Genomic DNA, 13,089 nt, shown 5'->3' with positions numbered 1-13,089 from the left:
TTGGTGCGAGGTTGTTTCCTGGCATGTTTTTTTACTCTCTCTGCAAAAGTTGAAATTTTACTGAGCTGAGATTTCTTTTTTATAGTTGAACAATGATGCAATGTGGACAAATTATGGAAATACACCATTGACAACATTGACGAGGACTGTTTCTTTTTTGCCTCTCTCTCTTTTTATTGTTAATTTTTCAGATGTCATAAATGCTGATACTAATTTATCAAACAAATGTTTCTTAGCGAGGGTTCGTCCACTTTGTTTTCAACTTAAACTTAAACTTAAATGAATCAGGCCAGTTATGCCAAACCCTGATACGCTTACTTGTTCTCCTCAACAATAACACAGTGTGTAATGGTATTCAGTTGCAGTTGAACTTTAAGCTTAAAAAGTTATCTAAATGATTAAATGATTATCACAATAGATAAAACTTATTTTTCTTTGATTGACTGACAAATACTTACACCTTAACAATTTTAATTATATTCAGCTGGCCTAATAAGCTCAATGTCACCTTCAAAAATAAAAATACAACACATGTGAATTGAAGCAACAAAAAGACTTTGCTACTCCATAAATTGTCATACAATAAATGCCATTTAAGCCTTAAAATTTCCAAAAATCTTATATGAACATTAGTCATCCAGTGAATCAGTGAGGCAGGTCCCACTGCAGCTTTTACAGGCTTCTGAGTACAACCCTGCCACACTGCGCTGGAATGAGTTCTCACATCAGACATCTCATAACAGTAACAATAAAAACACACCGACTGTGTTTACAGGCAAACCTTCATCATATTGGAGGTGGAAGACACTCTTCTCCTCTTATGAGATTTTCCACAAAGACAGCTGAGTGTTTGTTTGATATATCAGGGGTATGTAATGACCAATTGTGCACCGGTGTTGCTCCGCGTCTCGCCTGTTGCTGCGACATGAGTTGCTGCAGCGTCAGCCAAATAAATCGGGGCAGAAAAGACGAGCAGCGATGTGGCTTTTGGCTGTCCAAAGGCAGAGGAAACAGTCAAGGTCAAACATTAAGAATGACTCATCAAATTACCCTCCATGTGCACCTCGCGACGCCATAAGCCACATGTGTGTACATCCAAGAACGTGTCTGTGTGTGTGTGTGCACAGTTTTGTGTGTGTGGGTGCGTCTGTGTGTCAACAGGCATGTCGGCAATGCTTTATTTGTTCTGGATAGTGCTTCAAGCCAATATGCTCCCATCTCACCCCCTATCTTTGTGCTCAGCTCCCTGTATGTTTGTGTTTCAGTGTAAGTGTGAGTGTGTGGGCGTATCTTAATGAAATCTGACAGAGAATTGTGACAATCAGTGAAGGAGCATCCTGCAGAGGTTAATAAGCTGTACTCCTCACAGCAGCAGCAGCAGCATGCCGCTTTTCTCTCTCTCTCTCTCTCTCTCTCTCTCTCTCACACACACACACACACACACACACACACACACACACACACCATTATTCCTGTGTTTTCATTCTCCCAAAATTATAGTTAGAAATCACAAAGCTGAAATTCATGGCCAGTATCTTTAGCGCCCTATAAGAGCCAATCTTCTTTGTTTGTCACCTCAAGAAAGTAGTCTGAAAGGATACCGCGGCTGCTCCTTGGAATGTTTTCTGAGACAAACAGCAGCTTGTAATCAAATCCCACTTCCATCCTTACAAGATCTGAACTAGGACTTGTGATTTGGTGTGGCACTCAACAGAATAACACACAGATAGACTTTAACTTAGGTAGTTCAAACTGAGCTGTCAGAGGGACATCTCCATTCAAGTCAGTAATTACTTAAATTCTGGATAGATTAAGACTCTTTTCTAACTAAAAACCCCGAGTTAAACTGATCAGTAATTTTCTAAACGGACTTTGTGAACTGCATTGCTGACTGCATTTTGTTTGCCTGTTTACTCTGCATTCGAATCCTCTGCTACAATGTCATTGTAGGACAACCTCCTGTGGCATATACAAGGTAGAGAAAAACAATCACCAGAATTTGCTGAATTCTCAACCAATTTTCAAATAGACTGGATGGCATAAGTCATTAAAAGAACTTTTTCATTTGCCACAGATCCCTGGTACCACATCATTTCAAGAATCCAAGGACAGAGTCCAAAGACTTAACTCCTACCTTCTTCTCCTAATCACATTTCCTTGATGGAAAAGTAATGAGGTCATTGAAAAGTGTAAAGGAGAATTAATAAGCATTTGTGGGGGGAAAGGGAAGCACAGTGCTCAGAATGATGAGGTCAGAGTGGAGATGACTGGCCATAAAGCATGGCCACATTTAGAGAAAAGCAAAATACAGCATATCAGCACAAACACCGCACATCCACTGTGAGGGATGGGGTGATGACCGACGCACCTTGCGGATATTGAGTCGACCATGAACTCCTCTGTACACCAATGCATTCTTGAATCAATGTTAGGCCATCTGTCTAACAGCTTATTGTATGTCCGGCTAAAACTGGGTCATGCAACAGGACAATAATCCAAGCACAGCAGCAAATCACAAGCAACACAAAGACTGTAAGAGAAAGGAGTCAAGGTGCTGCACTGGTCTAGTCAAAGTCCAGACCTCAACATGCCTGAAATGCTGTGTCAGAACATTAATACAGCTGTGCATAAATGAAGGTTCACGAACTCCCTGAGTGGTCCCTTGGACCACTGTGAGCAATAGCAGACGTCTGCACTGTGGTCACGCCAGCATCGAATCCATCCAAGTTACATGGTTTATTAAAATAATCAAATTGCAGCATTTACATTTATTTTTATCATAACTCTGGTTTTACGTGGCCTATCAACACAATTTAAAAACTGGTATAAAGTCCACACTTTTTCCGTCAATTGTTCTGTCTGTCCTGCTCACATCTCCAATGGTTGTACATGTTGTCATTAACGTGTCGGCACATAAGGACGCTGTCATAGTCTGTCAACGACGTTGATTAGCTGCGTATATACGAATGTGAATCGCATTATTGGCTGGACTATGGGATAAGGTTCTAATCCCATACGGGAGCCACCAGTCACTTACTGACTAACACTGCAAAACAGAATTGTTAAAGTTTTAATTTAAATCTCAATTCAGGTTCGATTTTTTTTTTTGTGCGCAACGCAGATTTTCTGTGCGCAGAGACCGTGCCAGCAGTGCACTATTGCGCGCGTGCGCAGCTTAGAGGGAACATTGGCGGCCACCATTCTTGGAAACTGGAATTGGCTGGGCCGCGCTATGAATTCTAGGATATGGTGGGCCACGAAGGACACACCCAACCCATCCTTCAAAATCGGGGAAATGAAGGACGCATTTGTCGGCCGCATTTGAAGGAGTCGACGAATTGGGACAGCCTTCGTCGCCTGGCTGTGACATAATCGGCCTTCAAATGCGGCCTCCGAAGGATGTAGCCGACGTTTTGGGACACAGCTTTTATAGACACCCGTGTTCTTCACTCCAGGCAACAGCTCAACAAGAAACATTATTACAGCACTGTAATATTCATGTTACATGAGCTGAACCATCAGGCAGGGTGTCGTTATGACTTGTGGGACTGCATTATCTCCTTTCTTTTTATTAAGAATGGCCCAGTGTATCCTCTGCTGAATGAGGTAATAAAGGAAGAATTGAAACACCTTTCCTACATTTTTAGAGAATTCAACCAGCTCTTGGTACAACTGCCACACAGATACTTCCAGGTCACTTCACTGAGTTGGGAGTAGAATTCAGTTTATTTAAAAGGACGTTATCCAGGTTTTAATCATGCAGCCTCTGCTTTGTTGTCCATATTTAGAGCAGCTATGTTGAAATAACAGTATCAAATGGATGCTAATTGCTACAGCTAATATGACCATTAACAGGAGAAGCAGCAGTATCAAGTCTTTAAGTCGATAAAGATTAGTTAATCATTGAAATATATTTCAATTTGAAATCTTCTTACTTGTTTAAAAATCTGTGTGCACAGTATCAGGCTTTAAAATCCCAATCAGCAAGCAGTACTCTATTCCCAGATCTGGACTCATGTTGCTCTGACCATCTGCGCTCTAACCCTGCCCCGGCTACACAGATCACTGCACTACCACCCCTGGATTATGGCATCAACACACGCACATGCTGCTGCCAAGTGATGATAGTGTATTTATCTTTTCCTGCGTTGTCTTCAGTGCAGTCACTAAATACAATAACAAGGAACAATAACTGGAAATTTCTACAAAAGAGAAAAAAATCCATCTTTTATCTACCATGAGTACTTCTTTCTGTAGTACTGAACAGACGCTTGGCCACAATGTGAAATAAGGGAATAGTGGGGAATATAAAATTAGAAAACTACTAAGCCTCAGATTGTAGAGCAGCTTGTGTGGATCTTCTCATCTTTTCTGAGTTGCTTGTAAAGAAGTCTCACTAGGGAGGAAAAAAATGTAATTAACAAATTTCTCTATGGATATGTCTGAGTCAGAATATCATTTAATCAGAGCATAAAACCAAATCCTCTTATCATCTTCTGTTGGACCTTGTTTAGTGTCTATATGTGATACAGACAATATAAAGCAGTGTATATGTTGCATACTTTTGTGGAGTCATCGTGAATTATGATTACAGTTCCTATTTCAACGCTATAGAGATCCATATAAAAGAAAAAAGCATAAGTATAAGAAAAAAGCAAAACCTTTTCTCTATTCAAACTGTTACTTTTAAAGCAGCCATCCACAACCTTTAGACTGCCATCAAAACTATAGTCCATCAAAACTTGAAACCACATAACCAAAGATAAAGCATTTCTCTCTGGGGTTTTTTCATTGATTGATTTGGACATCTTTTGGTGATCTGTCTGTTAAAGCTGATTCTCCAAGCATGTATTTCTTGCACTTGATAGCTACCACTCTATTTTAGTTATTTCATGCCTCTGACAGGAAACGATGAGTTTAGAACTAAAAGTTGGTCAGAAAATGAAGAATATGTATCATTTTCAAATCGTGTTTTTCTTTTATTTTTTTCTGATTCGTTTTAAAGTGAAAATACTGCTTTTTTTCAGCCCAGGAATATCTTTAAGATAAGGCTGTGCCATATCAAACTGTCCATGGTAACACCACTATACATTTTGAATAGTGGTGTTACCATGGACAGTGCATTTCGCATTTCATAACGTGCAAAACAACACAAGCTCAAACATGCCGTAGAGCCACATGTCAACCTCCGATGACGATTTTGTATGATTTAGTAAATCATACTACGATTTAGTAAATGAGCTACTTACAACACAGTACTTTGCAAAATACTCTAGAAAATGTTTCGGGCTAAAGCTGGAAACAACAGCTGGTGATGCGCAACCTACAAGTAAGCAAATGACTCGACTGAGCATGGCTGGAGCTCTCTGTAGTTGCATCGATGTGAAGGAAGAGCAAACAGTGGATGGAAATTACTGTTGCTGTTGCATGATGGGAATTCTTTTAGCAGCTGGTTAAAAATCTCAACCCAAGATACAACATCCCAAGGAGAAAATATTTTTCCATTTCAAGCTTTTTTATATGTCTGTACTGTTCAGACTGTTGAAGAATAACAAGGCTAACTTTAACTAAAGTTTTAAGTCGTTCTGTTATAATTTTACTTAAAAACATCAGGTAAAACACTACTAACACTACTTTTGAAGTTACATTTGACTTCTGTATATATTGGTGTCTCACTGCCATTGCACTGTACCTTGTGGCACTAGAGTCATACTTTGAATCAGGTCACTTGCCATCGATGATACTGGTCCTTGGAAAAGAAGGATGGAAAATGCTCTTCATTTAGTTTGCATTTAATAGCAGCCCTGTTTGAAATTCTTGCATTTCATTTATATGCTACTTAGCACTAATTAGGAGGAACCTGTTTCCCCGCGATGCATCCATATCATTTATGAAGGAAATGTGTTAGCTGGTGGCATACTACTAAACACTCTTGTCCAAATGTGCTCACTTCTGACTCCCAAAAAAACCCAAAACCCCCAAAAAACAGTAAGTCTGCCCATCTTTTAATTACACTACCACGTTCAGCTGTCATTTTTTTAAAGTACTTCTGGCTATTAAGGGAAAAAAAAAAAACAATGGGAAAAATGCAAAAGTAATCAGTGACATCATAGTGTTTACATCTATTTATTTATATGAATGGATTTAACAAAGCTTTAGAAAAATGAGATAATGAATCAGCAGAGATGGTTTGATATTGAGGTAAAAAAAAAACAAAAAAAAAAAAACATACTTTTTTTATTTTCTCAAACTATATTTGAAAACATCTTTGCTGAAATGTTTATACGCTGATTTGGTGCTGCAGCACCACATAATATGAATTACACACACACACACACACACACACACACACACTGTCCATGGTATTTCAGTATCTCTGTCTCTTCTGATCCCTTCGTCCAGAAATGCACAGAGAACTCAGAGGTCTATTTCTGACTCACTTCAACACTAAAGTCAGTCAGGCATTGCAGATGAAACACACACACACACACACACACACACACACACACACACACACACACACACACACACACCCTAGGCTAGGTAATACATTTGTTATAAAGCCTTCTCCTGACGATGCAAAATGACATGCTGCCCTCTCTGTTTCCCAGAGCTCTGACAACAACCAGAAACCTCACTCCTGACTCACTGTGGACAGCCTACAAGATCAAGCGTATTTTTTTTGTTATGAAAATCATCAGCCCACTTCTTACAGTACATTGCCCTGAATTATCATTTAAAACTTGTTTCCATAGCAGCAAAGCCCCTGCACTGCCTTCTTTTTGACAGAAACACTACAATAAAAAGAAAGCCATCAGAGAGTGTAACTTATGAAAAAAAAGAAAAATTATGACAGTGAAATCCCAGCAGTACACAAAGGCAAGCAGCTTTGTGGGATTAAAAATTACTGCATGAAGTCTTAAAGAACAGTGCCAACAAGTCTTGCATCACAAATCATGAAATTCAGCATCCCAGGAGAATGGCAATCGATAACTGACTTACTGACTTTGCATGAAATCCCAGCAAAAACGTACAGAGCATTGAAATGATAACACTGCTTCACTGACGCATGCTACAGCTGTCAGCCTGCTCTCATAGCAAAAGTTGAAGTGGTCACGTACAAGCACTGTCTTTGTTCACGTTCACGGACACAAATTCTCACATGTTTTCATGTCAGTCAGCACGACTTTGAGACTGAAATGTATTTTGAGTCTGCGATGCACAGGTTATCCAGACTCCTCAATGGGAAACACTCCATCACGGAAACCACAAATACAAGCTTTAAAACATGCTGCATTTATTATATGTATTCCTGTATTTTTATTATGACGATTTAACCTGGCAGGAGTTACATATGTTCACATTAAGCAGTTATAGCGTTTAATTATGAGGAGAGCATGCACACCAGCATGAGCTGATTCTCCTTGCTGAGATTTTTACTTTCCAAATCCTCATTCACGCATTTAAGACTGCTTCCACGCAGGAAGCAATTCGCTCATCATGCACTGCTTTGTTGCTGATGGTTTGTCTCTAGTTTACTTCAGGCTTCACCTGCCAACGTAATCCTGTAATTTATTCACCAGCCTGTAACATGTCAATCGATGGCATGCTTTGCTCTCTGGCTGAAGTTGAGATTTGCCCACTTTGTCTCTCAAGCAATTATTTTGTCTTTGTACGTAACAAAATAATTTATTGTATTATGCAATAGTAATGTAAACTATATAAAGTATTGCAAAATTTTAGTAACTATAAAATAGTTAGGATAACAAAAAACAGAATTACAGTAGCACTGTAGCAAGCTGGCTGATGTTATCAGGATTAAAAATCATGACCAGATTATAAAAACGAAATGAGGGAAAAAAGACAAAAGATTTTGAAAAATCATAACTTGTAAAGCAGACACTATAGATTCAGATAATTCAGTTAAAATACGGGACTAAAGAGATGCGTCAATCGCTCCCGAATCATTCTGTGACAGCGAGCTGGAAATCATCCAGGCAGAGATGTGTCACGAGAGTGGCTCAGAGAGGTTCCAAGGTTGCAATTTATTCCTGAATGCATCTCTCACTCTGCAGAGATCAGCGGTCAGCAGATGGGCCGAATGCTATCAGCCTGTTCCCCTCCCCTGCTTTGTCGTGGCCTAACACAACAAGGCACTGGAGACATGAGGCTCAGATGTGTCGCCTGTGGGAACTTGTGGTGATCATGTGACTTGGCGTATGAAAACAACATCTACTATTGTGTCAGTTGGTGCACACTCACTGGAAATACGGTTTTTATCTCAGCCTCTGTTTCACTGCGTTTTAATGCCGCTATGAAATTAGTGCTTCTCCACTTTTTCTTTGAAGACATTTTTTCTTGTACTTCAATATATAGGCTGAAAATGGCTTAATAAAAATGAAATATATGTCATTTTTAAATTCCATGGCATTGTTTCATTAGTTATTTTTCTTATGTTAATGTAAATATTTGATGCCAATCTTGAAAATGTTTTATTGTAAATGAATTATTGGGATACAGGTGCAGTAAAAATTGTGTAAATTGCTATTTTGTGTTTCCCATCACTGTCTTAAATTCATGTTTTGTTGTTATACTTCCTATACAAGAGCCAACAGTGGCATTAAAGACAATATATCAAGAAGGAATTGTTGATGAAGAGAGAAAAAACCCAATCTTGTTGGTAAACACATCAAAATATCAGCCGTTTTCTTGATAGACTGCAAGTAAAAATATTTAGTTAAACTATGAATTATCTTATTTTTTAACAGTTTAGCACCTTGAATTGGAATTCTAAATGAAATGGATTAAAAGCTGACTCTCACTGAGAAAATGTAGATTAAACTACTCTGCAGCATCATGCAGGCTTTCATAGAAGTGCCTGATTTAAATGTTTTCTACCCTGTTGCTGACCGATGATCCGTGGTAAGTGTACAGGTGCAGAACTGGAAACAAAAATGGAACTGGAAGTGAGGATTTACCTGGATAGACAATGAAAAAAAAAACTTTCATGAGTCCTGTCCACTGTGAGGTTAGGTTTATCAACACTATAACACAAAAACTGTAAATTATAAACACTCCAGTGTTTAAACTGGAGTGTGCAGTTTATATATGGCATTAGAGTCCAGATTTTTTAACAGTGATGAAAAGATGGATGTTGTTATTTTTTTAGTGTAGGTTATATTATTTGTTATTTCTATGCTTACTTTTTTAGTAAGCATAGTAGTTTTTATTTAATTAATTTTTATACCTCCTTAGAATCCACTGAGTTCTAGCAATTCTAACACTATGTTAAGAGAACATTTTTCATAAGCAAAATATAGTCTGACAACACAATGTTAAGGGGGTTATGTTTAGCTCCTTGTAGCATCCTAATAATAATTTTGTTGCACCCAAATTTGTCTGCTTCTGTTGTCCAGAATTATGCAAAAAGACAGCATTACTACATAATATTATAGAAATTAATGTTATAGATTCAAAATGAAATGGGGACATTAATCACACTAAATTTCAAAACCCAGCTCTTCAGAGCAAAGGTTCCTTTCAATGTAATTAAGATTTAAAAAACAAACAAACAAAAAAAAAACCATCAGCTTAGAATGTGATTATTGCAAAACAAAAGAATATATTTGTGCTTTTCCAATATTCTCTGTCCAAGGCACGCCAAAGCGTGAACTGAAAGATTAGGACTAACGTCTGTAATCAGTTCTTCTTTTGACTGGGCTGTCAGATGACGGGACACAGCACCTGCACCTAGGTGTCAGAATTAAGGACCTAAATGCAGGACTCCAGGCAGACTAATTATTTAAAAGAAAACCTTTCATGAGGCACGCACAGGAACAGATATAGACACCACAACAAAGACCAAGGGAAAGGGGCAGGACTATTTATACACATAGGGTAATCAGGAAAGTGGAGAGATCTGGAAGGAACAAGACACAGGTGAAGATCAAAAAATAAAAAATCACAGCAGAGGAAGTAAAATTAAATTTTAGACACAAGAGACAATGTTAAATTAGGACATTAAATTCAAAACATGACCATACCCGGGCAGCTAGGCTGAGAGAAGCAAGGTTTTTTGCTTCACAATAAGCTCCACTATCATATACTTTGCCTCCATAATTAAAATAATAGTTAAAATAATAGTTTTAAAAAAAAGGTATTGTTGTTTCTTAACATTTCTTTTGGCATTGCAGTAGCCATACACAAAAATGTCTTTTAAACTTAAATAAATGAAATCAAAATGAACATAACTGTTTTTTGGCAGGGGGTCTGTTGGATCTTCATATAAAATACCAAACGTTACCATGAAGAAAAATCCCTGTACCTTTAACATTACATAATATTTGAACAAAACTGTGGCAAATAAACACAAAAACTAAGTTAAAAAATTTATGCAAAAAATACAAAAATATTACATGTGCAATTTCCTTTAAATTATTATTAAAAGCTATGCTGCATATTACGATGGTTAATTAGCTACCACGGTCGAAAAGACCCTTTTGTATTTCATTGTGACTTTAAAGCGTCCACTCTGAACTAAGGCTTGGCACACACCTAGCCCAAGGCTGCTGAATTGTTGTTTTTTTGTTTTTTTTAAGCATCCACTCTCTCAGCACAAAAAGAGCACAAATCTTATACTTAGAAGTCAGAGGCAAATCCTCAGAGTATATATCACCAACTCCAGGCGTCAAACCCTTCAGAAGCCACCTGGAAACATGTACAAGTGCCTGGTGGACCCCCCAGCTCGATGATAATGACACCCTGGAGCCAGAAACATGTACTGACATGGAGCCAATGTTTTGGAGACGCCAAAGTTTGGCAAGTGACATAAAAGAACTGATCCTGCTTTGAGGTGAAAATCATTTAAAATGCCCTTGAAAGACCATACATGCGGGTGGTGTAGAGGAATATCATTCAAGTCTGCTGGTCTAGAGCAACCATATATACTGTAAATGATCTCCAAAATATATACAGTACACAAATTTGCATAATTGCATAATGCTTGATACTATGAGGGATCAAAGTTTTCAGGGAGGGTTTAGTTTAACTGCATACAACACTTATGCATGAGAAGTAAAACTAAATGCCAGAAGAGTCGGTGCTGCTAAAGATGATTAATGAATGAGATGGCTGATGTTGTGATGACCCGCTGCTCGCTTAAAATGCAGCATCCAAGCAGACCTTGAGGCAGCTCGTACCTCCCAGGTAAGAAATCACGCCAAACTCACTAAAATAAAATATCAAACTTTGAGGGCTTTTGTATGCTTTTAGATTTCAGTATGCCATGAGGCATTCAGAGCTGCTGCTTCTTTCGGCTCACAATTCAAACACCAAGCAGCATGCATTTAACTTAAATCCAACTTTAACTTCCTTTAAACCAAAGCGATTTACAGCTGTAGTGAGCATATCCTACTTTAGGAGTTAATTATTTTTTATCAGACGAATAAATGTTGCCTTAAATGGACCCCGAAAGTACAAGAACACCCAGGAGATCCACTAAAAAATGTCAGTCTTGTTGTGCTCGTTAGACATGTAAACCGACACAAGTTTAATTGCTAAACGGGCAAATTTCCAATGGAGTTTGGTGCCCAGTTCTCACACCAGAACAGCAGGTACAGGGTCTTACCCAAGGGTTGAAGAGAGAGTGCAGAGGAGGCCTCCTAAAAAATGATCCTTACCTTTGTTAGCTGTGCTATCTTCTTGCTCATCTTCAGGTGTAGGTCTTGGGTATATTCCATGGCGATGCCGGACTGAAAGGACATGCTGGATGCCGAGGATGTGCTAAATTTCCCCTGACCGGCAGGGCAGTAGCGCTGCTGCCAACCCGACCCAGTCGCCATCTTCACGATGATGCCTCAGATGCTCGAGAAAGATATGGGCAGTAATTACAATAATAAACTGGACGGTGCTAATGAGCGGTGTGTAGGACTGGGACTGTGGAGGATTTATGTTTTTGCCGAAAAAAAAAATCAGAAATATGAAGCCTTTTGAGCCCACAGACTGTTAAGAATTGGTTTCATTTTTGCTTCTGTCGGGGTAATAGTACACCAGAGGGGTGAAATGGGTAATTTTAAGGTCCGGAAACATGAGCTACTACCATCTTGTCCGTTAAGAATGCGTCCGTTTTCAGCGGGTCCAGTCTGCTGTCACCTGGCGCTGATGTGCAGCCGTTTCCAGGGAGCTGGTTGGCGGGTTGGCTCCCGGTCGGTCACCTTGATACAGAAATTTGTCAGCGGCAGCCGTTAACAGTGATTCCTCCTCGGTGCATTCCGGCTACACTGAGGAAGAAGTGAGTAGAGACTGGGGTTATGTGTGTGTGAGCGTGTAGGACAGGCTCGGCGGTTGGCTGCTGCTCCTCTGTTGCCATGGATCACCTCAACAGTTTATGCTGCATTCACGTAGGATGGGAGCAGCGCTGCATTCACGTGCAGTCGGACAAAACGAAACGTGCTCACGTACAGCTTGCCAACACCAAAATACGGTTACTATAATTAACTACGCTAAAAGTAGGTGTCCATTTTAGTTAACGGAAATAAAAATAATATCGTTTACGATTTTTCGTTCTTAAAATATAACAAAAATGAAATAAAATATAGAAGAAATGACGCTGATCGCCTAAGCAGCCTTTGAGGCTTTGATTCATTACTTTATTGAGACGTGTCAACAGCTTTTTAAAACTTCACAGGCTTCATTGAAACTAATCTGAATCCAAAGCATAAAGTAGAAATACAATCTAATTAGGCTTTAAATTAGGCAAAACCAAAAAAGTAATGACTTATACAGTCTTTTCACTGCATGCCAAAGCACATCTTGACTCATATTTGCAGATGCAGATATAAGTGCCTTATGTTGTCTATGGTTCTTATTGATTTCCAACTAAGCTTTTGCCTCTTTAGCATTAGTTAACTTTGGACAACAACTGATGCACTCATGATTAAAAACAATGTACCTTTCCATTTCGTTTGTCTGTTTGTTCTCTTGTTTTCTTTCTCCACAAAGTGATCCGTTATTACCACCCGCCATAGTTTATCCTTTTGGCTGTTGTTTGGCTGATGCTAAATCCCATCATCTGGAGTTGCCTTGAGGCAC

General features: G+C 38.9%; 1 protein-coding gene across 5 annotated transcripts in view; it reads right to left on the bottom strand.

Moving 5' to 3' along the window:
- Nucleotides 1-12,383, bottom strand: part of fam184ab (family with sequence similarity 184 member Ab) — a 206,115-nt gene extending 193,732 nt beyond the window's left edge. For 2 of the 5 annotated variants that reach the window (XM_040018043.1, XM_040018044.1), the window contains exon 1: nucleotides 11,679-12,382. In XM_040018043.1, coding sequence (XP_039873977.1) covers nucleotides 11,679-11,840 — 162 coding nt within the window. In that variant the 5' untranslated portion in view covers nucleotides 11,841-12,382. Of the gene's footprint in view, nucleotides 1-11,678 lie in introns of all 5 variants that reach the window. The other 3 variants (XM_040018042.1, XM_040018045.1, XM_040018046.1) reach the window with 3 other exon arrangements.
- Nucleotides 12,384-13,089: the final 706 nt, after the last annotated feature.

This window comes from Simochromis diagramma, unplaced genomic scaffold (assembly GCF_900408965.1).
Source record: "Simochromis diagramma unplaced genomic scaffold, fSimDia1.1 OVJJ01000802.1, whole genome shotgun sequence".
Lineage (NCBI taxonomy): Eukaryota > Metazoa > Chordata > Actinopteri > Cichliformes > Cichlidae > Simochromis > Simochromis diagramma.
This window is presented reverse-complemented; position numbering and strand designations above follow the sequence as displayed.